The 27,947-nt window shown below is 43.5% G+C and overlaps 2 protein-coding genes across 6 annotated transcripts in view; one reads left to right on the forward strand and one right to left on the reverse strand.

Moving 5' to 3' along the window:
• Window positions 1-17,061, reverse strand: LOC137445265 (acyl-coenzyme A synthetase ACSM3, mitochondrial-like). 4 transcript variants are annotated; one of them, XM_068146825.1, is made up of 14 exons: window positions 17,013-17,061; window positions 10,863-11,128; window positions 10,401-10,611; window positions 8,751-8,958; window positions 7,787-7,930; window positions 6,792-6,948; window positions 5,871-5,950; window positions 4,391-4,514; window positions 3,567-3,647; window positions 3,315-3,416; window positions 1,726-1,853; window positions 1,517-1,616; window positions 859-978; window positions 1-87 (listed from the first exon to the last, which is right to left on the reverse strand). In XM_068146825.1, exons 2-14 carry the CDS (start codon window positions 11,061-11,063, stop codon window positions 1-3), a joined length of 1,743 nt encoding a protein of 580 aa, XP_068002926.1. In that variant the 5' UTR covers window positions 11,064-11,128; window positions 17,013-17,061. The 4 variants fall into 4 exon arrangements, with proteins under 4 accessions (XP_068002926.1, XP_068002925.1, XP_068002924.1 ...); XM_068146824.1 differs by lacking the exon at window positions 17,013-17,061 and adding an exon at window positions 16,309-16,369; XM_068146823.1 differs by lacking the exon at window positions 17,013-17,061 and adding an exon at window positions 15,438-15,547.
• The window catches only part of PDILT (protein disulfide isomerase like, testis expressed), a 24,983-nt gene continuing 9,944 nt past the window's right edge, over window positions 12,909-27,947 (forward strand). For both annotated transcript variants that reach the window (XM_068146828.1, XM_068146829.1), the window contains exons 1-4: window positions 12,909-13,232; window positions 22,183-22,389; window positions 25,333-25,466; window positions 27,708-27,845. In XM_068146828.1, the coding sequence (XP_068002929.1) occupies window positions 13,034-13,232; window positions 22,183-22,389; window positions 25,333-25,466; window positions 27,708-27,845 (678 nt within the window). In that variant the 5' untranslated portion in view covers window positions 12,909-13,033. The remainder of the gene's footprint in view (window positions 13,233-22,182; window positions 22,390-25,332; window positions 25,467-27,707; window positions 27,846-27,947) is intronic.

Here is a 27,947-nt window from a genome sequence, read left to right on the forward strand (position 1 = left end):
TTATACTCTTCCCCACTCTTTGCTCCTTAGAACTTTTCTCTGGATTTTCCCAGTAGTTGTCTTTGGCAGCTCCTGAACAAATTCCACCTGGAAGGTGAAAATGCTCACTTTTAGCCCAATACATTCTGTTTCATCTCCTAGATGCAAGGAAAGACACACTTTTGTCATGGATGGGGTAAAAAGAAGGAAAGCTGCTCAGCTTGGGGATGGAATGCTGAAATTCACAGAATGGTTTGGGTTGGAAAGGACCTCTAAGGGTCATCTGGTCCAACCCACCTGCAGTGAGCAGGGACATCCTCCACTAGATCAAGTTGCTCAGAGCCTTGTGGAGCCTGCCCTTGAGTATCTCCAATTCCTTGCTACACATTTTAGCTGACTGCACGGGCAGTACTTGCAGGGCCAGGTACCACAAACCTGAAGAGATAAGTCCTTCTGTGGTCAGTACAGTGGATTACTGATGTCTTTCCTGGTTGTAAGGGGTGGATGCTAATACTTCTGATGCCAGCAGAAAATTCCCCTTTGCTTTGGCTGAGAGTCTGGACAGAGTTCAAGGGAGAAACTGGTAAAATTTGAATGCCTTGCCCATTTGAGCTGCTGTGAAAACCTCAGAACTTCATGAAAGACAGACTGGACCCTGACAAAGATTAGTCACATTAGCATTTCCCCCTTGGGTCCTTCCTAGCACATACATTGAAGCCAAGGCTATAGTTCCAGCAGACTCTGTAATTTACTTTTCTTGTCTTTTGTTTCATCTTATCGTGGCTGGAGTATTTGTCAGAATGAAGTTGAAAAGAAGCCAAGGTAGGACAAAACTTGTTCAACTGTTGATACAAGACCTGTCTTGTTGGGTGTGCTTACCTTCCTTGGATACTTGTAAGGTGCAGTCACCTTCTTAACGTGTTGCTGCAGCTCAAGAGTTAATTTTTCTGGATCGTGTGACGCATAAGCAGGAGCTAAAACAACGAAGGCTTTGACTACCTGTGCCATAAAAGTTAAGAGACTCCATTAACTTCCAGAGATGGGAATAAACAGATACACTTGTACCAAAGTTCAGAAGGCAAAAATGTGAGTTTTCTCTTTAATTTCCCTTTTCACTGTCTGCTTACTTCCAACTGCAATGTTCTGAAGGACATATTCTGCATCACAATACTTTTTGCTACTTCTCCCTTTTTAGTTGTTTCTTCTTAGCCTTATAGACTGTTAAACTTTCCAAAAGCTGGAGAGCAGAAAACAAAAATGCAGCTGAAAATCTCACCCTGGGGCTCAAAGAAACACTGGAAAATTTAAAAGAATAATACAGAGAAATGATCTGAATTCTATTTCTTAGACAAAAAGATGCCAAAGTAAGTCTGAAGAGCCAATTTTTTTCCCACATCACAGCCTGCAAACAGACCCCCTTGCTCTGGCAGGGGGGGGTTGGGATCAAAGACCTCCAGAGGTCCCTTCCAGCCCCTAACACCCTGTGATCCTTTGAATAAAGATGATTTCATTCTGTATCTTATTTTTCTCTTTATACCTCCCCTCGGAGTGGATCAGGACTGCTGACAACAGCTGACTCTGCGACCGCAGGGTGTTGTATTAATGCACTTTCCACTTCAAACGGGCCAATGCGATACCTGTGGAGGAAACGCAGACAGGAGAGCTGCAGCAGGCTGGCCATCCAATTGCTCTACCCAGATTGAATTTGAACAGGCAAATGACCAAATCTACAAGCGAGTGACTTACCCAGAAGAATTAATGATATCATCATCTCTTGCTACAAACCAGATATATCCTTCTTTATCCATAATCCCTCTGTCCCCAGTGACATAGAAATCTCCTCGTATACAGGCAGCAGTTTTCTCTGGATTATCCTGGAAATGATCAAACATCTCAAAAACTGTATCCAAGCATTAGTGCAATGCAATGCATTTACTTTGAAGTGGTGCTGGTAATGATCAAGACAACTTTACAAGTTTTCCTCAAAATGACTGTGTTCAACACTGTTTCTAATTGAAGATGTAAAACAAACACCCACCCCACCCCCCAAAAAAAGGCAAAACACCAAAGCAAAAAGCACAAAAGATACAAACAAAACAAAAACAAACAAACAAACAAAACCCACACCCAAACCAGAGCCACATTAATCAGCAGGTTTGTGGTGGAAATCTGTGGGAGGTGGAAAAGAACATTTATGTATGCATGGATTGGTATTCTAGGGGAGAAAAGCTGTGCTCCAGCAAATTGCTGCAAATTACTACAGTGTACAACCCAGGTCTCATTTGCAGGGTGTTGCCACAATAAGCTCCTGTCACTGGAAACTTTTTACCCCTGACCTTCAAGACCAAAACATGAATGAGGAGACCAGCCAGAAAAACTTCATTATCTATATTGATCTATTTAGTCTAGATTGTACAGGAAAAACACCTTGACAAGAGAAGCCATAATGAAAAATTGAAGCAGAATTGAAGTACAGAACCAAAAGAATGATGCACAGTGAGCAACTGCTCTCCAAACATTATGAGGGTTCAGAAGAGAATTAAACACCCAAAGGTTCCCCAAAGTTCATTCAATGTGAGAGCTCAAATGCAGTGGAGAGTATCTTTACATTGTCTAATTCCAGTGTTTTCTTAACTCAGCACCACCACAGATACAACACTAGCTTAAACAGACTTTTCATCTGAATCAAAATGGCAATTCTCTAACATGTTTGGGTTTTTCACACCTCTCTGCTCTCAGTGGGTGGAGCATTCCCATTTTAATAGCACTGTTATGCCACTACCAAAGCCATATGATGACCTACACTTGATGTTTTTGTGCTGTAGCTTGTGTTGGAGGTACTGATTGTCTGTGTGCCAGGTAACTGCACAAAGAGTTTCTCTGCCACCAGAGATTCATGCATGCTAGAATATGTAACTTGTAAAGATTTAAAAGATGAACCTGTGGGTACCCCTGACAGTGCTAAAAGATACCCTTTGGAAAGCCTTCCTGAGCTTATGACATATTAGAGTAGACTTCAAGGGCTTCCTTCACTAATTCTTAACCAAGAACAGGAGCAGGATGGGAAGGAAGAGTAAGGCATTGAACACAAAGCTCCTGCCAACTGCCAGCTACATGCCTGGAACAAGGTACCCCTCTGGACTCTTGAAGTTAGACTCTGCCAGTCAGTCTGTTCCTCAAATAGCAGAGCAATGTACTGATCAGGCTCAAAGACCTCACACAACCTAGTGAGACCTTGTGAGCATCTTAGATGAAAGCCTGCTCCTTGAATAAGCCAACAGAACTTTGCCATGGGTCTCTCCTGAGCAGGCACAGACAGGCAAACTTGTACTTACAAAGTACTCTGTGAACAGACAGAAGGGTCGCGTTGGTTGAACTCGGATAGCAATGGTGCCTTCTTCTCCCACAGGCAGAACAGCCCCATGCTCATCTACGATCTGCAGAAAGGACACATCATCATTGCTTTGATTAACTCAGTGCAATGTCTTGTTACAGTACAGTGCAGGACAGAGGAGGGACACAGCCAGCATTCCCTTACTCTTGTACCCACAACTGCAGCTGAGCTCAGACGTGCCCCATCAACATACCTGCACATCGTAAGGAGGAACAGGTTTTCCAAAAGAGCCAGGTTTAATTTCCATTCCTTTCCTAGTGGCACATATTGTCACCTGCAGAACAGATCACTACTTTTTAAATGTGTTCAACACCTTTTGTAGAATTGATTATTGTTTGCATTAGGCACAACACCTCTTCATGACTGTTGTGATGAGGACTAAAGCACTGTGGTTCTTCAGCTCATTAGAGGTGAGTTGAGAGTGATTTCAGGTGAGGCCTGTGGAATGAGGTTGCTTGTGCTCAGTCTGAGCCAGTGGGTTCTTCTGCAAACACTTCAACTTGCAGGACAGCAGATGTGAACATATTGCAGATTTTATTTCAGTAATGGGACAATTAATTTGTGACCATATGAAGGGTAAGGGGAGAGAATGCCTGGAACATGACTCTTAATGCCTTTGTTAGCACTCAGTTATGGAGAAGCCTGGGATGTGAACTGATTTAGTATTTTTCATTAAAACCTCAGAGGGACTGAAGTGACACCCTGAGCAAACTCTTTGTTAGAAGTGTTGTCTTTTAAGTAAAGATGATGAAGGCATCTACTACAAATTATTTGATTTGAGGGAATCTCTGGCATGGTTTCTGCAGGAGACAAACTCTGTAGTTCTAGTACTTTCTAGAAATATAAAAATATGCAGGTAGGTGGTTTTGGAACTACAGAATCATAATTATATAGAGCCACTTTTCACCAAAGTTCATCAAAATGATTCCCACCTTTGCCCCTGTTTTATTAAGCACACTGTGCCTCTGCAATCATTACCTTTGAAAGGCTGTACTGCAAGAATGAATGCAAACTTACTGTTTCAGTCTGGCCATAACCTTCATGGATATCCAGCCCTGTCTGGATCTTCCACTTTGCCATCACTTCAGGATTGAGTGGCTCCCCTCCAGATAAACAGTGCTTCAGACTTGGGAACTTGTAGCTTGAGAGGAATAGCAAAGGAAGTCATTCTCTTAACTCCCCAAAAGGGCAGTGAATGGTCTTAACTGAACAGCCTCTCCCAATTTTCAATGTAAGTATGCCTTAAACTTCACAAGCTACTTTGGAAATTACTATAGCATCCTGTTACACAGTCCAGGATTTGACTCCTAGATTGCTCCTGCTACCACTGAGGACAAGGTAGTTTATCTCTGTGTCACTGGAAGTAGGAGATTTTTGCTGGAATAAGAGTGACAAAGGTGTATTCTTGGAAGAGGTGGCAATAAAGGAGAAATCTGAATAAGCATATCTCATGCTGGTGGAAAGCTGAGTTGTGTGCTGACATCCAAGACCAAATAAGGCACTGAGAATTTTTCATAGTTTCATAGTTTCATTCAGGGTTGGAAGGGACCACACGGATCATCTAGTTTCAACCCCCCTGCCATGGGCAGGGACACCCCACACTAGATCAGGCTGGACAGAGCCTCATCCAGCCTGCTTTTAAACACCTCCAGGGACGGGGCCTCGACCACCTCCCTGCACAACCCATTCCAGGGTTTCACCACTCTCATGGTGAAGAACCTCCTCCTCACATCCAGCCTGAATCTCCCCACCTCCAGCTTCATTCCTGAACAGCCCCAACTCCTTCAGTCTGTCCTCATAGGAGAGGTGCTCCAGCCCTCTGCTCATCCTTGTGGCCCTTCTCTGGACACGCTCCAGCACCTCCACATCCCTCTTGTAATAGGGGCTTCAGAACTGGACACAGTTCTGAGCAAAAGGAACACAGAGCCTGAACTCTCTGCTAAATCAGGGCTGGCTGTGGTCAGGATGAAAGACCTCTGTGAGAAGAGCAAGTACCTTACTGAAGATGTGAAAACGCTTTACAAGTCACACTGACTACTCCTCATAAGCTTCATGGTGTAACAAACTGGTGAGGACAGCTGTCAAATTTTCTCAGCATGTAGAAGTCCTCTATCTGGTCACTTTGTTCTCAAGCATATGGGGACAACACTACTATACTCCACTAACTCCCTGATTCAGGCCTACCTAAAAAGTAAACTTAACTGTGAACCATAAGTTCAGAGAAGGTGACAACTTAAAAGTATTCTCACTTGTCTCCTCTGTATTGTCTTTTCAGAGACACATTCCTGAAGCCTGAATGGTCCAAGGGGTACCCAGTTATATTCTCCTATTTCAAAACCCAGCTTTCTCCTCTGAGAGCTAATTTTTCTAATCAGATTTCCTTTAACTGAAAAAAAAATAGTATTAAGCAACACAAAGAACTAAACAGCTAGAGTTGTCACAGCATTGTATCCCAGCTTTTCTCTGCAACCCCTCCAGACAGATAGATGGGCAGTACCTGCTCAGGTCGTGTTGGACCATCATGCGGTAGGCAGTGGGCGCAGTGCAAAAGACAGTGATGGGATATTTTGAGAGAGTCTAGGAAAACAGAAAGTTATCTTGTTGCAGAGAAAATCTAATGGGGTGTCTGACCTTGTAAATGTGTAGGTGGCTAAGACAACTTTATGTGCTCAAATGTCTGCAAAAGGGAAATCATAACAATGCAACATGCATTCAACACAGAGACCGACTGCATTAGTGACTATGAGCCCTGGCTCTGCAGCAGCTCTGCCAGTCAGGCTCTACACTGCTGTAGAAAGTGTACTTTCTGTCCTACAAAAGTCACTCACCTCAATGAATGACTACTGAGAGTACTAGTTCCAAGGTGACTGTGTCCCAGGCTCAAGACTAAGTGAAAATAGTGAACTTGACTAAAGCTTTTCCAGTTTTACTCTTGGGAGAGCCTGGGTCTCCTGTCCACACAATAGGTGAGTGTCAAGGAAAATCAGCCAACTAACTGGTTTTGCAAAATGGCAGGAGAGGAGGAACAGGCATTCTGGCAGCTCACTGAAAACTCAGGATAACAGGGCCCTGCCATACTCTGATCACTGGCCCATGCTCATGCTGACCCTGAAGTAGCTGGAAGTCTGTACCTGAAGTGAGCTCTAGGCTAAGTAAGGGACAAAGCAGCAGTGATCCTGAAGTTTTTTTATCTTGCATCTTTCACCACTTCTCCTTCACATTCCAGCCACATCACATGGCCTAACCAGGAGGCAGGACACTTACTGCTCTAGTTTAGTGGACTCCAAAGGGAGCAATAATTGCTTGGGATGATCCCTGCTGTTACAGAGAGGTGGGTACCCACACACTGGAGCCCAGCTTGCGTGGTTCATTTATGTAAACTGGAGCTAAAAGTCACAGTATAAAATGTTCCACTTACCTCTGCAATAACTGCTGGTTTAAACTGTGGCATGTTGTGCACAAAGACACATGACCCACAGATCCATGGTGCAAAAACGCTGGACCAAGCTGCCTTCACCCAGCCAGTATCAGAGGTATTCCACATTATATCTGAAGGAGTCAAGGCCATCCAGTGCCTGATGATAAAGCAAAGAAAAAGAAATGGTTCATGGAGTGAGAGAGACTCAGGTATAGGTCACAGCACAATTAAAGGGAAGGGCAGGAGACTTGCACTAGAAGATGCAGTGTCAGCAAGTGGGGCTATTTAGAAAATTTCTAAGAGCTCAAGGCTGTGAAACACTCTCTTATTTCCCTTCATTCCCTCCTATTTAATGTTTCCAGCATTTGCTTTTCTCCTGAACAGTGTAAAACATCCATGGCTCGAGATGCAGAATCCAGATCTAGATCAAAAACCAAACAGACCATCTGGAAGAGGCTTCCCCCACCTTGTGGATTAGCCATATCATTAGCCATCTTATTTCTCTAAGAATCTAACCAGATTAATTCTATGGACTCTATAATGCCAACATCCAACTTAGAATGCCTTGGGAAATAATCATGTTTGATGAAAGCAAATCAGTACCATGCCACAGATCCAAACTGCGCTGTAACTTCTAAGGTTTAACGCTATGGTCCAAAGTTGCTTTAGTACTAAAGGAAACACTACACTAAAGGTGGCTTTGGTGCTAAAGGAAACTACAAAACACTAAAGCAGTTGACCTTCTCTAATTTCAATAGAAGGATGCTGCTCTGCAGTCAACCCTTTGAGCAACAGAACACTGTGTGGTGATGCCAACCCAGTCTTCAAGAACCTCTTAATAATGAGGTTTTCACTGTGGAAGGGGACAAGTGAGGAAGAAGCAAGATCCTACACTCACAAAGCACCTAACTTATGGGAGTTTTTACAGTAACATTTTCAATTTAATTGGGACCATGTCACTGAATCAGGACACTGGGAGCAAGGACAAAGCATACCTGCCAGAGGCTGCAAATCCGATGCCGTAACTGCAGTGGGAATGCATCACCATTTTTGGAGAGCCTGTACTTCCACTGGTGAAATACATCATCATTGGGTCTTGGCTCCTTGTCTTGACACATTCATGGTCAGCAGATGCCACCCTTCAGAATAGTAAATGACAGCTACTATGGGCAGCTTTTCACAAAGGAAACGGTATTTGTTAAGGTTTAGGAGATAACTATATGGTCTCATTAAATAAAGAGTTGCATCAGATACCACAGCTATGGGTCAGAGTCTGTTTTGCTAGTCACAAGTGTGCTCTGTATGCCTTGATGTTCAAGATGTGAGCATCTACAGCATATTCCTGAGGCATTGTCTACAACTGTTTTGCAAGGACACTAAAAGGGCTTGTTACAGAGCAGCAGACAGACACATAAACAACTTTTGCCCCAACACATCCTGTCTCCCAGGCTGAAGTCAGTGATGGTCAGATTCAGGCTATTATGCCAGGCAAGGCAGACTGAGACACATCATCTGTGTTCAAGGGAGTTATGCACAATTCAGATTGTCTGGGCTACCAAGACAGTCAAACAAAAAACCATAACGGATGGCATGATAGCTGAGCACAGAAAGCTGGCAGTGGGTATCTTCTCATTCCATTCAAGAGGCATAAGGTGAGGCTCCAGAAGACAAGCACAAAACAACTGCAAGATCAGTGCTCCATGTGCTTGGACTGTGGTCACAGTAGAAGCAGAGAGTAGCCTGCTCAGTAAGGAGACGCTGAAAAACCTGAGTATAACTCCCAAAAAGCGTGTGGGAGAGTTTTGTGCTTAATGCAGTAGTTACAGATAGATGGCAGAGGGAGGAAAAACCAGAACTCATTCATCTTTTGGACAACAATCCCAGCATTTAGCAATGTCAACAGACTGATACAGCTTCCTTCACCTCACAGGGATGATGGTAAAACAGCTGGATACTCACGCAAGGAGCTCTTTGAGGTTCAGCCACCCATTTCTGCTCCTTTTGGCTACAATTAGTTTGCTTTTCAGAAACTCGCAGTCAGGCATGATAGATTCTACTGCAGGTGCCAGTGTATCATTGGTAATGATGCACTTGGCCTTTGAAGCCTGGAGTCTGTATAAAATATCTTTGGCTGTTAATTGGGATGTTCCTGGAATAAAAATAATTCCTGGAAAAAAGGCAAGAAGCAATTTAGAAAATGGACCATTTGTCTTTGCTACATTCACATGACATGACCCCAGCCACAGCAAAGCTGACCTCCTTGCCAAAATCTTATCCCCTGAGAAACCAAGAGCCAAGTAGAACTCAGGTTTGAAGGCAGAGCTTGGGTGAATTTGTGACCTAGGAATGATCTGGGATCGTATGGCCCTGAAAGACCTCTAAACCCTGCACCACTGATGCTGAGTTTTGTGGCATTCACATGAAAGGTATCTAGATAACAAATAGCATCTAGATTTAGAATGATTTTGAGCACTACTTTCATGACTTGCAACTCAAGAAGGCAGTGTTGAGATTATTCATATACATAATTAAGGGGATGATAAAGCCAGCATTTGGATTATATTCACATCTGGAGTAATGGCATTATTCATTTCAATAAGGAATTAGTATCACAGTATCACTTAGGTTGGAAAGGACCTCGAGGATCATCGAGTCCAACCTATCAACACAGACCCCATGACTAGACCATGGCACCAAGTGCCACGTCCAGTCTCCCCTTGAACACCTCCAGGGTCAATGACTCCACCACCTCCCTGGGCAACCCGTTCCAATGATGAATTACTCGCTCGGTGAAGAACTTCCTCCTCACCTCGAGTCTAAACCTCCCCTGGCGCAGCTTGAGACTGTGTCCCCTTGTTCTGGTGCTGGTTGCCTGGGAGAAGAGGCCAACCCCTTCCTGGCTACAACCACCCTTCAGGTAGTTGTAGAGGGCAACCAGATTAACAGAGATGGAGGTCAGTTATCTTACATACACCACTCAGCCAACATACTCCTCAGGCTTGGATTTTGAGCAAATATGTTTGGATAGCAAGTACAATATGACTGAAATCACTTTTTCAGAGGGAGGAAATATTTTTTTTTAGTGAATTTGGACTTGATTTAGACTTGATGGGGTGCTTGGTGCCATGGTTTAGTTGATTAGATGGTGTTGGGTGATGGGTCGGACATGATGATCTTGAAGGTCTCTTCCAACCTGGTCTATTCCATTCCATTCCAGTCCAGTCCAGTCCCTCCTTTTCCCAAGGATTTCAACAGATCTGACCTACAGATTGATCTCAGTCTTCTTGCACCTTCAGAACTGTCTACCAAATTTTACACTTGGGCAGCTGAGGCACTGAGATACTGAATGATTCCCCACATCACAGTCCACAAAATCTTGGATACAATAGAATAGAATCCATTTGACTGGACCATGTCTGTTCAGCACAAAGTGCAATGGCACTTCAGCTCCCGTGTGGAGGGTGCCCTTTCTCCTTCTGTGCAAAAGCTGAATTGCACATGGAACAGCAACATATTCCTACTTGCATGTCTATCAAATTAATGTAGCATATTTTTCACACCCTCTATTAATTTCCTTTCTGCATCCAAAAGATCAGTAAGGTCACTCACCTGTTCGGATACAGGCTATACACATTAACCACCATTCAGGAACACGAGGCAGAACTGCCATAACTTTGTCTCCTCTCTGCAGACCACATGTCTCAGAAAGTACATTAGCTGCTTTCCTAGACAGAAATCCCAGCTCTTCAAAGCTCCACTTTACCTCCTCTCCCTCATCATTTACCCACCAAAAGGCTGGATTGGCTGCTCGTATTCCATCCTAGAGTACAACAGAAGATATTGAAATAAGAAGATAAACCTTAAAATGATTCACTTCAATCCAAAATAACTCCAGACTAAGGAAATCACCTGTGGCATTGAGTCTCTTCAAGTGATAGCTGTATTTCTGAGAACAAAAATAAAACAGTGCATTCTCCTCTGCAGCCAATTCTGTCCAGCATTCACCGGGAAAATTGATTTGTATCATCTGAGCTTTGTTCCAATTTCTGTGAAGGAAAAGCAAAATCCTACCTTGTCTAGTCGTGTCCACTCATCTAGGACACTGCTTGCAAAGTTGAAGTATTCTGGGAGTTCCTTTTTACACTGGTTTATAGAGTCATAATGAGAAATAATCTGAGATGTTAGAAGCCTGTTCTGTCCATGGAATGACCTGCAGGGTGATCTGATAATCTGCAGACACTGAGGAATCCATGATTTCATTAACGTTCTCATGATAAGTGATGTGGTATCAAATGGTGGGGGAAAAAATCAGGTGCACACCTCCAGGAATCAGTTATCTGAAAAAATAAAATACATGTGAAACCAGCCAGGTGTTGGATGCTGTTTGGGATGTTGGATAAATTAATGCAAAGCAACTTGAGCAAATAGGTTGGTTGTGCAGCTGCTTGGTTTCCCCCCCCCATTATTTCATGCGATCTCAAACTAAGCGTTCCTCCTTTTTTTGGCAAAGAGATTGTGCACTGCTTTTGTGTTAACCATCTTCATCCTCTACTTTGTCAGCTGAAGGATGAATGTCATCTCTCATCTCTAAACTTTCCACCCCTTTTATAAATACCTGTGTTTTTATTGTTCAGATAAAATAGTCCTGTTAGTTGTAACCTCCAATTCTGAAAGATGCATTTTCAACCTTTCTAGGATGTTACTTGAAAAATACATTTGGAAAAGAGCCTGTTATGAAGAGATTACCACCACAAAGTCAAACAGGTGACTCTAATCTTTTTGTTTTTTCTCTTTTTCCTTTGCATCTGACTGTTGCATCTGTATTTATGTGTGATCTTGCCTTGCAAGCACCATGACTACACAGCTCCCTCCGGTTTCATTAGGTGCTCAGCAGGAGTGCTAACAGAACACATCTGAAGGTGCATTACAATCCAAAGCCTTTGAGGTTGATAGGAAAGAGCTGACCTGAAACCCAGATCCACTCACAAAAGGCATGAAAGCAACCTAAGCTGAAGCCATCCAAGATCCTTCAACCCCATGAAAATGGAGACCACCACACCAAGGACCACTACAAACAGTCCTTCCTTTTAGGAGTGCCCTCCTGAACCCAGATTTGTCATCCTTTAGTCTAAGGAAGAGTGAAGCAGCACTTGCCACTCTTCAGGAGGAAGGAAAAGTCACTATTGCAGGCAATTTCTTCACCTCTCAGGTTATTTCTACTAATCCAGATCCACCTGTCCTCAAGCCAGCTCAGTCCTTGTACATACTAACTAAACAACCACCAGAACACCTGGTTCCCTCTAGACAGGCTACAGCTTTGGGTGTCCAGTTCACAAATTTCACTACAGCTTAAGGGTCAAAGATTTTTCTGCTGCAATTAGAGACTGGCAGATGTTTCCAGAAACAGGAATTTCTTAGCAAGTGGAGCCCTCGTAATCTTCTGGTAAGATGTTTCTTAAAACATTCTGCAAAGCATAGCTAAGGAGGTCTCACAGCTCCCAGACACAGCTGATAACTATCCTAAGGATGAAACAGTACATTTGGCCCCTTCAGCTTACTGCATATATATTAGCTGCCTTGAATGGTGCTACCACTGAAAACTAATGGCAAAATCTTCCAGTTTAGCCCACAAAGAAGGGTCTTACTTTGGCTACCACTCGGCACTTAATCAGAGATGACAGGAGCCTCACAGACAACAAACAGACATTGAAAATCACGTATGCAAAGCACTGAGGGTTTTTCTCCGACTTCAGCATGCTCTGATTCAGCTCCATAATAAGTATCTTCCAAAGTGCAACAGGCAGCTAAATATTAAGGACAGAAGCAGCCCTCAAATACTGTTGCAGAAACCTTGCTTTTTTTGTCTGCAGCTCTGCACTGGTAGCAGTGACAAGAACAGGCTGTCTAGATAAGGGCACTACGCATTGCCCAGTGCTTCTGCAGGCAAGTATTTCTCCCTGTGCTCTCTCACCCTCTCCACAGGCTTCTGGTTGTTTACAGAAACAGTAAACCCATCTTCCCCACAGATGTTTCATTTCCCCCCCCAAACACTGCTAAAGATGAAGAGGTAATTAACTATATTAACCTTCCCATGGAAAGGTGCAGTTGGCTCCACTGGTGGCAAACTCCTTTTATCAACCTTATCAGCCCCTTAGTTTGGCTGGTACAACAGCAGCCATTTGAGCAGCCAACCCTGCTGCTCAGTGCTCCTTTGCTCTTTTTTCCCTTAGTTACTGGACAAGATGAAGACACATCAGTTTTTCCTTCTGCCATTATTGTTTCTCACAGGCTTCCTGGCAGCAGACAGCATAGGCCCAGATGAAAAAAGGCTAAAGAAAACCAAACTTGCCAAAATAAAAAAGGAGAACAATGTACTCTTGCTGAAAAAGAGCAACCTTGACAGAGCATTGAAGGAAACAAAGTACCTGCTGGTGGAATTCTGTGAGTATCAATTTCCACTGTCTCTTACCCTGATGTCTCTGCAGAGCATGACTGATGTTGGGGCACTTAGGTATGTTGTATTATTGTTGCTTTGTCCTCAAGTAGTCCTTGTTTGTTTTGCTTTGCTCCATGTACCTATTTCTAACCATAACTACAGTAATTTATGCCTTTTTGGGGTGCTTAAATACCAGCTTACTACTTAAGACAGATGCTGTGAGTAAGACGAGTCCTCACACAGGGTGCCGAGCTGACATTCTCTGCTCCCACTGCCTTATTTTGCACAGATTATGCCAGCACTGCTGGGTGAAAACATAGGTATTGAAAAAAAACCAAACAACTACAAACCAGAGGGGGATTTTCTACCTCTTTCATTTTTATCAGTGCTCTGCATGAGGTTTTTGCCTGATGTCATCTCTCCTGTGTGCGTTTGGCCTTCAGGAAATGTCTTTTTGCAGCAACATCTTGGTGTCTGTATTGCATTACATTGGGCTCTTCCCCTGACATTAGCACTTGATTAGGTGAAGGCTGGTTTGTGGCTTTTCTGTTAGGTTCAGGGGAGAGAACTAGTGGGGGCTTTTGAGTAACTGACTCTGTTAGAAGGTCTGGCCATCTGAACCTTACAGAGAGCAAATCATAAAAGCAAAAGCCAAATGGTACATTCTCACAGTGTTACAGGTCTACAAGTTCATAAGCTGCCTTATTTCCCACAGCACAAACATGGAGCTGTTATTTCCTAGCAGCTTGCTGGTAGCAGAAATTCTTCAACCTATGTAAGGCAGCAAAAGCTTTGTCTCTGTTGATTTGGCTTGGCAATCACATCATAAATTTCTTTAGAACTCATTTAAGATTCTTGAAAAGCTTTTTAAAGTGTTGAAACTTAGAGAGATTTAACTTTTTAATTGTAGAGGGTCAAAAAGGTATTTGCCAAATTCAGTCTGCAGTTGTGAACTCTCTGAAGATGCATTACTTTGGTAATGAACATATTTATTGGAAAAACCTTAGTCAAGCTCTGTTTTCAGCTTTGTAAGAGCTGATTCAAAGCACAAAACATAAACGTCCAAGTCAAAGAAGAGTTTGTAGCCAAACTTCCCTAACAGTGGCAAAGCTGATCAGCAGTGAGGTATTGCCACAGACTGCAGGATTTCGACCTAATCCTGAATGGAAAGAAGATGTGTGAGAAACATAAAGAGACAGGAGATGAAGAAAGAATTGTTCAGAATACAGCAACCTAGGGACTTGGGCAGGCAAAGGACATGCGAGATACACATCAGGATTTCTTACTCCTAATTCAGAGCACAGTCTTGGACCTCACCACCCTCACAACTGCTTTTCTTCAGCAGGGATGTACAAACACACACTTCCACTGCATACTGCACCTTCCAGAAAAGGCAGCAATGAAATACTGCTCCTCCACCACACCTTGCTCCACAGATCCTCCCTGCCTTGTGGGTTGGGATTCAAGTCACCATTTCTGTCTGAAGGGCTTACTGAAAACTCACAGATTGCCTTTCTCTCACAAACCATAAATCCATTTACAGTCCTTGCAGAGAATCACTCCGGAGAGTGATGAGCTCCACAGCCCAGACACATTCCCTAGAAGGCACCGTTCTCAGTCTCAACAGCTCCTTTTGGAGACCTGCCACTAAGCAGCCTCTGGGGCAGTGAGGCACTGCCCCGGGGGATGTAGGAAACATGACTCCACAAAGCTGCTTCATTTGCTATAATCACTTGCATTGCTGCAGCACAGAGAGACTAAACATGGGGCACACAGGCACCTGCAGAGAGAAGCTGACAAGCCCTGATATTTTATGTCCTGCTTCTTAAAACAGGCTATTTAAATAAACAGTCTGTGTGAACGTGGAGCTACTGAGGGAACTTAGATAATGAGAGCCAAAGCTGTATCCCCCAGATCACAGGAAATCTGTGGGGCTGCCATAAACTGGCCTCAGAAATATAGAGCAAATGAAAGACCTGAGACCTTTCTCTTCTTGAAGAGGAGACTCAGCTGTCCCTCAATCACTGAGAGACAGACAGAGAATGGAAAGAAATCCCATGCTTAACAGCACTATTTTTGTCTGGTGCTGCACCAACACAGGAAATATTTTGAGCTCCAAACTTTGATACAAGACTTGAGGGTCTGCCTTATGCCTATCTGTTACAAGAAAAAACCAACACTTTCCCTACTGCCTATCATGACTCACTTACCAGTCCCACAACATTTATCAGGAGATGTCTTCTACCCAGCAGCTCCCAAATTCTCTCAATGCCCTTCAGTTCCACCTTCAGAGTGTCCCAGGTCTGCCTTCTTTCAGGCAAGGTTTACTATAAAAACATAGGCTGACTTTCTGCCAAGCAGTATCAGGCCACCTTTACCAGTAGAGCAAAGTACACTGGGCAAGTACCCAGCATGGAAACAAAGTAATGACTCAGAGTATCTGTCACTCTTCTGCACTCATCCCAACAGCGCTATGCGAGGACAAAGTAGCCGAAGGGGCGGCACACAGCGTGAGACACAGGAGCAATAGGTTCCAGCTTCTCCTGGTTTTCAGGAAGACAGACAACACTGGAAAAAATTAATGAATGCAAGCACCACAGAGTGATGTGCCTTACTCTCCCACAGAAGCAAGTCCTTCTGCCTGCCCTGCTGAGTTAGGTGCTCTGCATGTACTAGGAGCACCTCATCTCAAGGTGCAACTGAATGCACTTCTCTGCTGCAGTCTATGGGGTCCCTCCATCCACATTAAACTGGTCTACATATCACACAAATGCTTGTTAGCACAAGGAATACAGAGCACCTGACACCAGCAGAAAACAGATCTTGTATCAGTGTTGCCTTCATGGGAGTTTGACTGTTTACAGTACACTTCAACTGAGTATAAGCCCCTGTGTTGACTTTCACTGCAGAAATGTTGCTTTTTGGAAAACAAACATACAGACACAACAACAAAAAAACCCAAAACAACCTCCCCTCAGGAAAAACCCAAACCCAAGGAGCAGCACTCACACACACAAACTCCCAAAACAAACACAAAACCAATAACCCCACAACACATCCACTTTGTACACTGAAACTCACAAATGCTGAAAGCAAACTGTAAGCAGTTGAAGTCAGGTGTTAGGTTACTCTGGATTTCTCAGGGACAGCAAGTATCTGAGCACAGTAAAGCTCATCTCCTGTTTCATTTCATAAAGCTTTCCAATTTTCTGTTGGCAGAATGGTATTCACAGGGCTTTCCAACTGTCTTGTATTCCATTATGCAAGAATAGCCCTCAGATCCCCCAAAGAGCATAGTGAACACCATTCTTCTTTAAGGCCTTCCCAGGAACAGAGAGGCAGAAATAGCTCACAACATGCTTCAGCCCAAGGGTAGAATATCAGCCTACATCAGCGCCTGACCACACTGTGACTGAGAGGAGAAGTGTTAAATGCATCCAAGTAGACTGTTTCTGCAAAGCAGCAGGTATTAAACTGCATGTTCACTGACAATAGAATGGGTTTAAACACACCAGACAGCATAGGCAGGGATAAATATGACCATTTAGCTGGAATGTTAATGTCTAGGGTGGCTGTTCTATCTCCATCCATGGCAATATTTGAAGCCAGATTAGTCAAACAGGTCTCAAGACTGGGTTAGACGTGGTTTAACTTTGCCTTAGGCCAGACCAATGACCTCTCCAAGTCCCTTACAGCTCTGTTTCTGTAAGCCTTTAATTTGGGTAGTGGCATATTTTAGGAAACAAAATGGGTGCAGAGCACACGCTAACACCACTTTCTCCTACCTGTCAGAAGAATTCAAGAAAGGGTCAGAGCCTGGTGGATGTCTGACTCCCCAGATCTCTGGAAATGCTTGCTTCTGTCCTTCTCAGTGGAAAGTTTTCAGCTCCTACTGCTGTGCTCAAGAGAAAATCTCTCAAAGTACATGATTTCTGGTTCTCTTCCCACCTTTGCCATATCTATTTGGCGTGGCTTCAAGCAAAATACACTCAGAGCAAGCACCCTTCCTTTGGGGAATGTGTGTATGAGATTTGCTCTACATGACCTTTAGAGGGAGGCTTTCTTGCAGCAGTTCCTAAAATAAGGGAAAAGTTAGTCACAAGGGAAGCTGCTTAAAAACATGATGTTGTTCTTCAGTGTGGGACCCTCTCCTCACAGAGACAAGGTGGTAATACTGTCTGAGCAAAGTGGCTGCAGAAATGGTGCTAGTGCCTCCCTCCTGCAAGCAGTGCTAAAAGATGACTGGGTGCGGGCCAGTGGTTATCAAAGAGAAAATAAAGGAGTAGAAATCCAAGAGGACACCACACAGGTGCTTTTAACTCTCCTACTTCTGGGGCCCTCTTTAATTCTTCCTGTATCTGAGCCAAAGAGCTGAGTTGTTCTCAGACACTGGATAATTTGTCTTCAGGATCTTCTGTACCCACAGTCAAATGGTGGCAAATCTGTTAAGATGCTCATTTGGAGGCTCTCATCTGTTTTGAAAAGGACACTTCACAAAACAGCAACTACACAGTGTCAGAGGGAATTCAGAGACATTGCTAAAAGACAGGTCAAGATCACTGTACAGGAAAAAAAAACTCAACAGGGTTTTTTCTCCTTATTTTTATTTACAACTAAAAACTGATACTGAATACATTCCCCTCTTGTCGATACAAAGCTATTCCTCAGCTAACAGCCTTTGAAGTGCCTCTCATTTCTGTGGCACAGCACTCTGGTTTCTACAGACATCCCACCACTCACACATTTTCCCTGGTGTCCTGGCCACCAGCTCTGTTACCTCCCATCTTTGTCTGCCCTTGCATACTGCTGCCTCTCATCTCTCCTTGAGTCTGCGACGCTGTTCCCCTCGGCAGCTGCTCCCTCGCTTCGATGCCTGAAGCGATTGGTGTCAATAAAAAAAATCAGAGGAAGCAAAACGAAATTCATCCAAATAAAAGGAGTGATGATTTCCCTGCAACACTCAAGCATCTTGAAAAATAAAGCACCTGGGAGGCAAATCGAGAATGAGTGGAATGAAAAGGAATTGATGGAAAGCTGAAGAGGAGTCTAATCACTCAGGAAAGCAGGGGCAAAGTGCATGAAGGATGTTTCCACATGCTTTCTGGGTAGTCAAGGAAACAGATTTTACCTGTCTGATGAAGGCTTTTCACTCACTGAACTCTGGTCTCACAGTTAGTGGGCTAATGGTACTTGGATTTCTCCTAGTCTCTGGGTGCAGTGATCACTTTCCCCAGCTCCATTCAGGAGCTGCACCAGGGGAAGTTTAGGCTCGAGGTGAGGAGAAAGTTCTTCACTGAGAGAGTCATTTGCCATTGGGAATGGGGTGCCCAGGGAGGTGGTGGAGTCATCGTCCCTGGATATGTTCAAGAGGGGATTGGATGTGGCACTCGGTGCCATGGTCTAGTCATGAGGTCTTGGATGACAGGTTGGACTTGATGATCTTTGAGGTCTCTTCCAACCTTGGTGATTCTGTGATACCAACTCCCACCATCTAAGCATGCTAGTTGCATTTCTGGTTACCTGCAACTCTGCCTATTCAGGTCATTCAGTGCTAAGAGGTCTTTCTTAAAATATGTTTGGAATTGAAATATTTCAGAGAAAAAAATGGGTTCTAACAACCCCCAGACAACTTCTATACATGTCCTGATCTCAGTTGTTTAGGTGGGTTGGATTGGTTGATGGGTTGGACGCGATGATCTTGAAGGTCTCTTCCAACCTGGTCTATCCTATCCTATCCTATCCTATCCTATCCTATCCTATCCTATCCTATCCTATCCTATCCTATCCTATCCTATCCTATCCTATCTTATCCTATCCTATCCTATCCTATCCTAATGTCCATAGAGCTCATTATTCCCTGTATGTTTGGGAAGCCTCTACATGGCTTCAGCTTCTGTGTCTAGACTGCACCAACAATTTCTTCTGCCTCTTCCCAAGAGGGTCCTGTTCCACTGTGCAATGAGTATTTGGTCCAACCTCTCAGTTGTGGTAAAACAGCTGTGCAGCCTGAGCTTATCAGGGAAAAGGCACAATATCGAAATGGCCTCTGGTGTAAACCACTGCCTTGGAATCACCCAGAAGGGGCTGGACCTTCTAACTGCTGGAAGGCCTTGTGCTCTGTATTCACTCTGCCCACAGCCATACACCCTTCCTCTTGGAAAGCCCCATAACTCTAACTGTTCTGAGCTAACCCTGCTACATGCAGTCATTGTGCAGCAGCATTCTTCAACTGCCTTGCAAATACTCCATGTTTTATTTAGAAGTCCATGTATCTTTGCAATGACTTTAAGCAAAGATATTTCACCAAGGCTCAACACAGTGTCCCTAGAAGCAGCAGTATTTTTATAGGACAGAGATGCTATTTCTTATCTTGACAGGTCAGAATTTCTAACAGATATCACATTTTTCTGCAGTCATCTCTAGAGCATATTGAGATACTACTCCATTTTTGGGGGGTTGTTGTTCTAGGAGACAACACATTACAGACTTGTTGGGGGAAAGTCTTCCAAGGTATTTTTATAATTTGGGATAAGGAGCTTGGAGTTAGTACAAAATCTCCTTGAAAATACCTCTACAAAATTAAAATGAATTTATTTGATGAAACCAGTTTTACAAGCAATTAGGACACTATTTGCTTTGGACTGATGCCTTAAGACTCATTTACTTAATTTTGAGAAGCACCTTCTATCCATCACCATGGTATCTGAGTGCCCCCAGAATAGACACTGACAGCCAGTAGCAGAACAAGAGGACACAGTCTCAGGCTGCACCAGGGGAGGTTTAGGTTGGATGTTAGGAAGAAGTTCTATACAGAGAGAGTGATTGCCCATTGGAATGGGCTGCCCAAGGAGGTGGTGGAGTCGCCGTCATTGGAGGTGTTCAGGAGGAGACTTGATGGGGTGCTTGGTGCCATGTGTTAGCTGTTTGGGTGGGTTGGCTTGGTTGATGGGTTGGACGCAATGATCCTGAAGGTCTCTTCCAACCTGGTCTATTCCATTCCATTCCATTCCATTCCATTCCATTCCATTCCATTCCATTCCATTCCATTCCATTCCATTCCATTCCATTCCATTCCATTCCATTCCATTCCATTCCATTCCATTCTAACAAGGACCCCCTTTGACACGTTAGCAGCTGAAGCAGCTGTTCCAGTGTGGGGGCTTCAGTGAGTTTAAGCCAAGATGGGTTTGTAGGTATAGAACTTGGAAGGCTCTATGACATTAATGTTTTGGAGGAAGGAACTGGTTAGGCCACACCTTGAGTACTGTGTCCAGTTCTGGCCTCCTCAATTTAAGAAGGACATTGAGACTCTTGAACGTGTCCAGAGAAAGGCATCGAGGCTGGGGAGAGGCCTTGAGCATAAGCCCTACGAGGAGAGGCTGAGGGAGCTGGGATTGCTTAGCCTGGAGAAGAGGAGGCTCAGGGGAGACCTCATTGCTCTCTACAACTACCTGAAGGGTGGTTGTAGCCAGGTGGGGGTTGGTCTCTTCTCCCAGGCAACCAGCACCAGAACAAGAGGACACAGTCTCAAACTGCACCAGGGGAAGTTTAGGCTCGAGGTGAGGAGAAAGTTCTTCAAAGAAAGTTATTTGCCACTGGAATGTGCTGCCCAGGGAGGAGGTGGAGTCCCCATCCCTGGAGGTGTTCAAGAGGTGACTGGACATGGCACTTGGTGCCATGGTTTAGTTCATGAGGTTTGGGTGACAGGTTGGACTCGATAATCTTTGAGATCTCTTCCAACCTTACTGATTCTATGATCCTACTTAATGCTGTTCTCTACATCCTTTGCTGTAGAAGCTAGGTGGAAGAAAATGCCTGGTACCAGGGATTCAGAGCAAGGTTAATGACTAATAATGCAAGAACTGTAACTCAGCACCGAGTCAGACTGGTGGGTTTACTTTTCATTTATCAGAACTCATACAGAAAGGTTCACTTACTTTTTGATTCTGATTATGTTGGGCAATGTCTTCCCCAGGTAGGCTGTAGAGAAGTGGATTTGACATTCTGTGAAGGAACAAAAGATAATTTGTAAGGTTCATGCTTTGGCACATGTATACATGTCTTTGTGTAAGTATATGCCTGAATGTAGAGACATATACACATGAGAACACACATAAATATATGAAATCAAGACTAAATTGATGTCTTTCACCTCTTGCTGTTTGAAAAGTGTATTGGTGACAACTTCTCTATGCAGACTCTAAAGAAAAAGGCTTTGCTCTTTACTGTAAAACAAATTTGACAAGACAGGGTATCTCAAATTTATCTTTAAAAAGTTAATTGAACCCCAGATGCAAAGCTGTAAAGCTCCAGGATTTTGCCTCTTTTTTGACTTTGAATATAGAGCAGCTACTGTGTGATTAGTTCCTTACTCTTGTCTTTTGTTCCATGTTACAGCTTATATGTTTCATGTTTTTCCTGTTATCACAGAGCGCCAGGGCCCAGACTAGGGTAGCCTTTCTTCCTCCAAACACACAAGTGCCATTTGAGCTAGAGAAAGGCTGGCACATAGCATGGCATGCAAAATTGCTTTGCCAGTCTCTGCTGCTCTCCTTCCCTCGTCCATATCTTATCTGGAAAGTCAGTTTCTGCACTACATAGGCTTGCCTCAATAAACTGCTTACCAAAAGAATACCTTATCAAAGACTCCTAACATATCTAACTCTACCCTTGACCTCCCTTTAACTCACAGTCAAACTACTTTTTAATTCCATGCCATTTCTTCCCAACAGAAGACTGTTACAATCTTGCTAGTTGTTCACAGTGAGTGGTCCAAGGACATGTGGTATGATGAACAATCAGTACCAATACAAAGAAGTAAAAATATCTTCTCCTTTCTTTCAGTCATCAACCAGCTTATTCAATCCCCCAAGCTAACAAAGACAACCACCTCCCCTGAAGAGCTCCAATGCAGCATCCTGTGTAACTCACTTGCTTTTGGTTGACCTTTTCCAGATGTTTCCTTATCTCAGGCATCTCAGAATTTGTCTGAAGAATTTGCTAAGGCTGCAGGCCAGCTTAAGAAAGAAGCTCCAAGGATCCAGTTTGGCAAAATTGATGCCACTCACCAGCACGATCTGAGAAAAGAATTCAATATTCGAGAGTTTCCCACTGTGAAATTCTTTGTGGATGGCAGGAGGGAGGATCCCATAGACTGCAAAGGTAAACTGTCTTGCAAAGTGATAAGATAATGATCCATAATGACAGGGTGTACCTATCTATTATGCTGCTGAGGAGAAAAATAGGGATGGATGCTCAGCTAAAGAATATGCAAAATAGCCAACTGGTTCTGCCTGTGGTTTGAAATACACAATTCCTGTACTAACACCAGAACTTAGATTTCAATGAATCTTCCAAGTGTGTAACTGAACACACTTCTCAATGCTTTGTTCACAGCCAAATTAATTGCTTGTGTAATTTCATCAAGCCCATCAACCCACCAAGAGGACTGACTCCCACTTACTACACTAAACACACATAGTAACTGAGTTACTTCAAACAAGAATTTCATCCCAAACCTACTCTGTTTGCACTTCTATAATTCAGACTGCAATCCCCACAAGGTAGCATTCCTGCTGAACCAGGCTGGAGCAATACTCAGTGCATTTAACAACACATTTTGAATTCACTAACTTCCTTAACACAGAGGTCTGTTTTCTAAGCCAAGGAAAAGAATTTTATGCTTTAGCCATCAGAGGGAGCTCATATATGGCTCAGAAAAGCATGAAATAATTTGTAATCTTTTACAGAAAGTTATTAAGCAAAGTCAAGAACACTGGAACAGGACTGACTTGAGCGGTCCTGGAAAATCCAGGCTTCATTAGAGGTTTTCTTTCACTGAAAAGGGGTTCACTGAAAGGGTTGGTTGGGTTTTTTTTGGGGGGGGGAGTGGGTGGGTTGGGTTTTTTGTTTTGTTTTGGGGCAGGGCTACAATAATGAACTTTTACAGAGCTGGCAAAAATTGCATGACTTGAGCAAACAGCTTTTAGTGTCCTCTAAGCAGATAGGGTTGAGTCACAAGCACAATACAACCAACAAAACAAAGGAACCTAAAGTTTGCCTCCTGAACTTGTACACAGTCAAGTACTCTGATTTCTTCCACTGAGCCTCCTGTGACTGCCACTGAGAGCTGATCTTCAGTATTTTTAGCAACTTGCTCCTCCTTGCTATTGAATTTCTTACCAAGTTCCCTTCAGCTAGACTTGTGCAAACAGCAGCTGCTGCACAAATACCACTGGAAGCGTGATTTGCTGCACTGAACTTTTGTTAGAGGTGCTGACACAGGAAAGCAAAAGCGCCTGCCTTCAGCCTCTGATTAAATCTACAGCACTGAGAAAAATCTCTTTTAAACTGGAAAACCTAGCTGACAGGTATGCTTGCGAGAAGCAGTGAATACAGAGTATCATAACAACACACAGAGGCACCCTTCAGCAGACAGATGCTATTTAAGATGCTTACTGGCAAGACACAAGTTAGGAACCTGGCTTCTGCTCTGTTATTTGTACAAGGTAGCATCAACCCTTCTGAGCACAGCTAGCACCAAAACCAACTTCAATTACATTTTGTTGACTGATAAATGCTGATGTACAAGAAGTAAAAATCTCACCTACTGCACAAGGCTTTTAAACCATGGAGAACTGGCGACTGAAAATGCACAGCAGCCACCCAGTAACTTCTCATACAGAACCTGGTGCATACTTTGTACCACAAAATACTTGGAGCACTTTGCTTACACCAAGAAATTAACTCAATTATTTTATGGAAGAGGGAAAGTTTTGAATAGTTGTCCTGGCAAAGGACACAGCATGAATGCTGAATCCGAGGCGTTGAAGTATCATCACTTACAACTCCAAGGCCAGAATTTGGCCTTAGGCTACACAGGCTGTTTAAAGCAATCCAACAGAAAGATTAGGCACATGGAAAATATGCTGAGAGGTTACATTGCTGAACATGAACAGCAAGACCTCAATTCTGCTTTTAGACAGTGGAAGTCAAGCACTATGTGGCCACTAGATACTGCTCTGTGCTTTGCTCTGCAGGCTTCAGACCAGATGCCTGTTTCACCTCAAAAGAATACTATTTTAAACTAGTTAGTAGCCTGTTGCAAAATGACTTGATAGCAGTAAAATGATCTGACTGCATCTTGTCATACTGCTAAAATGCACAGCACCAGGACTTGCACCTTTGATAATTCACTTGGCACTGCACCTCTTGACTCTCCCACTTCACAGCATACAGATTTTTTTCCATATATAATTTTCATCAACCCTTTGCTGGACTCTTGCTCTGGTCCAACAAATATATCATGCTCACAGAGATGAAAAGGCTTCTTTACAGCTGAGATTTCCAACTCCTGAGCCTCAATCTGCAGCCCCTCTGTTCCTCTGATAATATAGTAACTAGAAAATGTTGGTTTTTTTTTTAAAGACTCAAGATTTCTAAAACTCCTGAAAGTCTGAAGAGAATTTACAACAACCAGTAAAACTGGTAGCAGTAACTCGTAATACAAAAGATGGAACAATCCTGAATTAAAAGACCACTTTGTTTCTTAAGTCTAAATTAAGGAATGAAGCTGCAGCACCAGAGAAGAGTTTTAACATTTCTCTGTACCTATCAGATCCCTTCTGCAGCCCTGAAGGAACAATTTTGACACCTAATTGAACAGATAGTTCAATAAAATCTGCAATTGGTTTGAAGTCATTTTGAATTGAACCTCAGGTCGATAGCCCTTTATAGCTCACTGTGATTTTGGGACACAAGAAATCTTACAGAACAGGTTCTCCACTTGTCTAAATTTCCTCATCTCTGTTCTCCATATGTGATTAAGCAGTTCATTAGACATACAGCCACTTGCAGAGGTCCCAGAAAACACAGCACTCATCCACCACTGACCTTCTAGAATCAGCAACAGTTTAAATGTGACCAGAACCTGAAGCCAAATTCGGATGCCTCAAGCTTGCTTTGAATTAGCTTTGACATCAGTCCCAAGGAGCCCGAGTCCATTTGTATTCAGCATACTTGTGGAACTACACTGCTTCTCTCCTGATTGCACAGAAATTTCTGTCATTCACTTTGATGGTCATATTATCTCTTTTCCTTCCACAGGAGTCAGACAGGCTTCAGCCTTTATTACGTGGGTGAAAAGAAGAACAGGACCTAGCACTGTTTTAATCAATTCTACTGCCCAGGCTGAAGCCATCATAAATGCTGATGATTTGGCAGTGATTGGCTTTTTTAAGGTAAATCACTGGAAAACTCTAAAAGCTGTTTTCTCTTCCAAATTTGACATACACTGCTTGCTATTGCCAACAAAAGCCAGGCATCCAAACTATCTAGAGCTCACCTGAAACACCCAGGCCTTTGGTTTTCTCTGCATTTCTACATTTCAATTATTTCTATCTGCTTTTTCACACTTCTAGATAAAACAGCTGAGGCAGAGATAAGAACACCTCACACCACAGCACTTTTCCTAAATGGTTACCCAGGCACAGAGGCCAACCTGAGAGCGTGATGCTGCAGCAGTGTCTGCACAGCCCTGGTCACAGGAGACTTTCCTACATCCTCAGAGAGAGGGATTCTGACAAACCACCCCAAATTTGGTGGCTGGTGGGAAGCAGGCATCACTAGTGATCTACCTATCCTTACTTAACTCCATCCTTGTCTTTGGAGAGACTTAACTCATTCCTGGTGTGGTTACTGGAATCTCCAAATGAAAACAAAAAATAGTTGTAACCCCTGCCCAGAGTTGTAACTGCTGTAGAAATCTAGGGTTACCTGATCATTTCTAGTCAAACATGGCATGAAATCATAGCCATGAACAGCTGCAGGTTGCTCCAGTGAAGGAATGTTCCCTTCCTCCTTCAATCCATTAAAAAACCAAAACATAAACATTACCTAATATATATTGGAGTGCCTTTTCTTCACCTTTCTATTTGGTGATTGCAACAGCTTCAGTGTAACTCAGTGGGGCAAGCCACAGCCCCATGAGTAGCATGGTAACTGTGGGGTTTAGCTTTTGCCAGCTAGGAAATCTGCATGGACAGGAAAAATATTACATGGTATGTGATCCAACTGCTGCAGGCCTTTCTTAAGCAGATTCCTCCTAGTTTCCACAGCAGAACAAGGCTCTTAGATTTGGGGCTGAATGATCCAGGGCAATAGTCAAACTGTACAAAAGCAATTTTAGCTCTCAAGGCATGCAGTCAGAAGTCAGCAAAATAGGAATAGTTTTTCCTGCTTTTTTTCAATGTATCCTTGAAATCTTTAATATCTGAAACATTCAATCAAGGATTTTCTCTGCCTAAAGAGACTTTTATTCTGCTATCTCTATGCTCAGCTAAAAGCACAGTGTCTGGACTCATATCTGAACTGATAAGGTCCCAAATGTGCTGGCTGCAGTTCGTAGTCCAAGTTTTATGGATGTGGAAAACAGGATTCCTTACTAAAATACCTCATAGTTACAGAGCTGGTGAACACATACAGCACAATAAAACAAACTGAAAATGCTCAGAGTGCCCAGAATTTGGCTTTGCAGCAATCTGCTTGCAGCCCTTGATGAAGGAAGGCAGTTTTCCAGTGCTAGGCCAGGCTATCCCAGTGATGATGCTGGAGAGTTCCCTGAACCATGCTGATAACAGATTATTGCCTGCAGATGTGTTTGACTGGACTCCATGATTTCACTCAGGGGCTGAAATGACACTAGATGAGCATGAGCTAGGGCATGTCAGAAATTTAATGGGTGGAAGCCAACACAACAGTGTCCAAATAAATAGAGAGAGCTGTATTTGGCTTTCTATTAGTCACAGATTGCTCACAAATCTGAGTGCCAGGATGTGTTGGGAGGTCTCAGCATATAAATTACTATTCATCCAGCATGAAATAATTGTCTGATTAAATCAAATCTGGAAGTGCTGTTGCTGTTCATCATGCTTATTTACTATTAGTTTGAGGGTGGACAGCAGAGTGATTATTTGACAGATGCAGGAGTCAAGGTCTCTGCCATGAAGAGCACTCAAAGCACCAAACACATCAGTCAGGTCCTCTTGCAAGCAGAGAGCCCTCCTCTCTAATCCATCACATCCCACCAGCTGTGCAGATGAGCTGCTGGCAGTGGAGCAGCTGTTGGCATGATCCACCCCATCTGCAGAAGTCTTTGCAAAGTGTGGAGATGCCAAGGGAGTGCAAGGCAGATGAGAACAGTGTAGGAAGGCCACATAGGACCATACAGCATTCATACTGACCCAGACCAGCAGACACTACCTGGAGAAGTAAATGCACCAGTGGTGTCACAGCACCCTGAGGATTTCCCCTGCTCTGAAGACCTCTTGGCAAGCTGTACACAGTTTACTATTACACTCCTCCCTAACTCACAAGCCTTTAGGGACCTGCCTCACCTGTAATTCTCACTCCTATACATCTCAGCAGGATGAACAACAGTCTTAACAAATGCTTACTAAATACTCAGTCCTTTCTGTGACTAGGAACTTCACAATGACAGTGTGGAAGTTTTCTGTGAGACAGCAAGAGATGTGCCAGAGATGCCCTTCGGAATGACCGCCAGCAAGGACGTCCGTGCTGACTATGGCATCCAGAAGAACACTCTTGTTGTGTTTAAGAAGGTAGGAGTACAAAAGCCTAGCAGGCAAGGTGCAGTGAGCTGCTCTGGCAGGTTTGGGCTGTGGAAAGGCAGTTTGGGAATTGTTCAGGTTAAGAAATTTCCT

The sequence above is a fragment of the Melanerpes formicivorus genome, unplaced genomic scaffold (genome assembly GCF_026170545.1).
Source record: "Melanerpes formicivorus ecotype bairdi unplaced genomic scaffold, bMelFor1.0.p_v2 SCAF_14, whole genome shotgun sequence".
Taxonomy (NCBI): domain Eukaryota; kingdom Metazoa; phylum Chordata; class Aves; order Piciformes; family Picidae; genus Melanerpes; species Melanerpes formicivorus.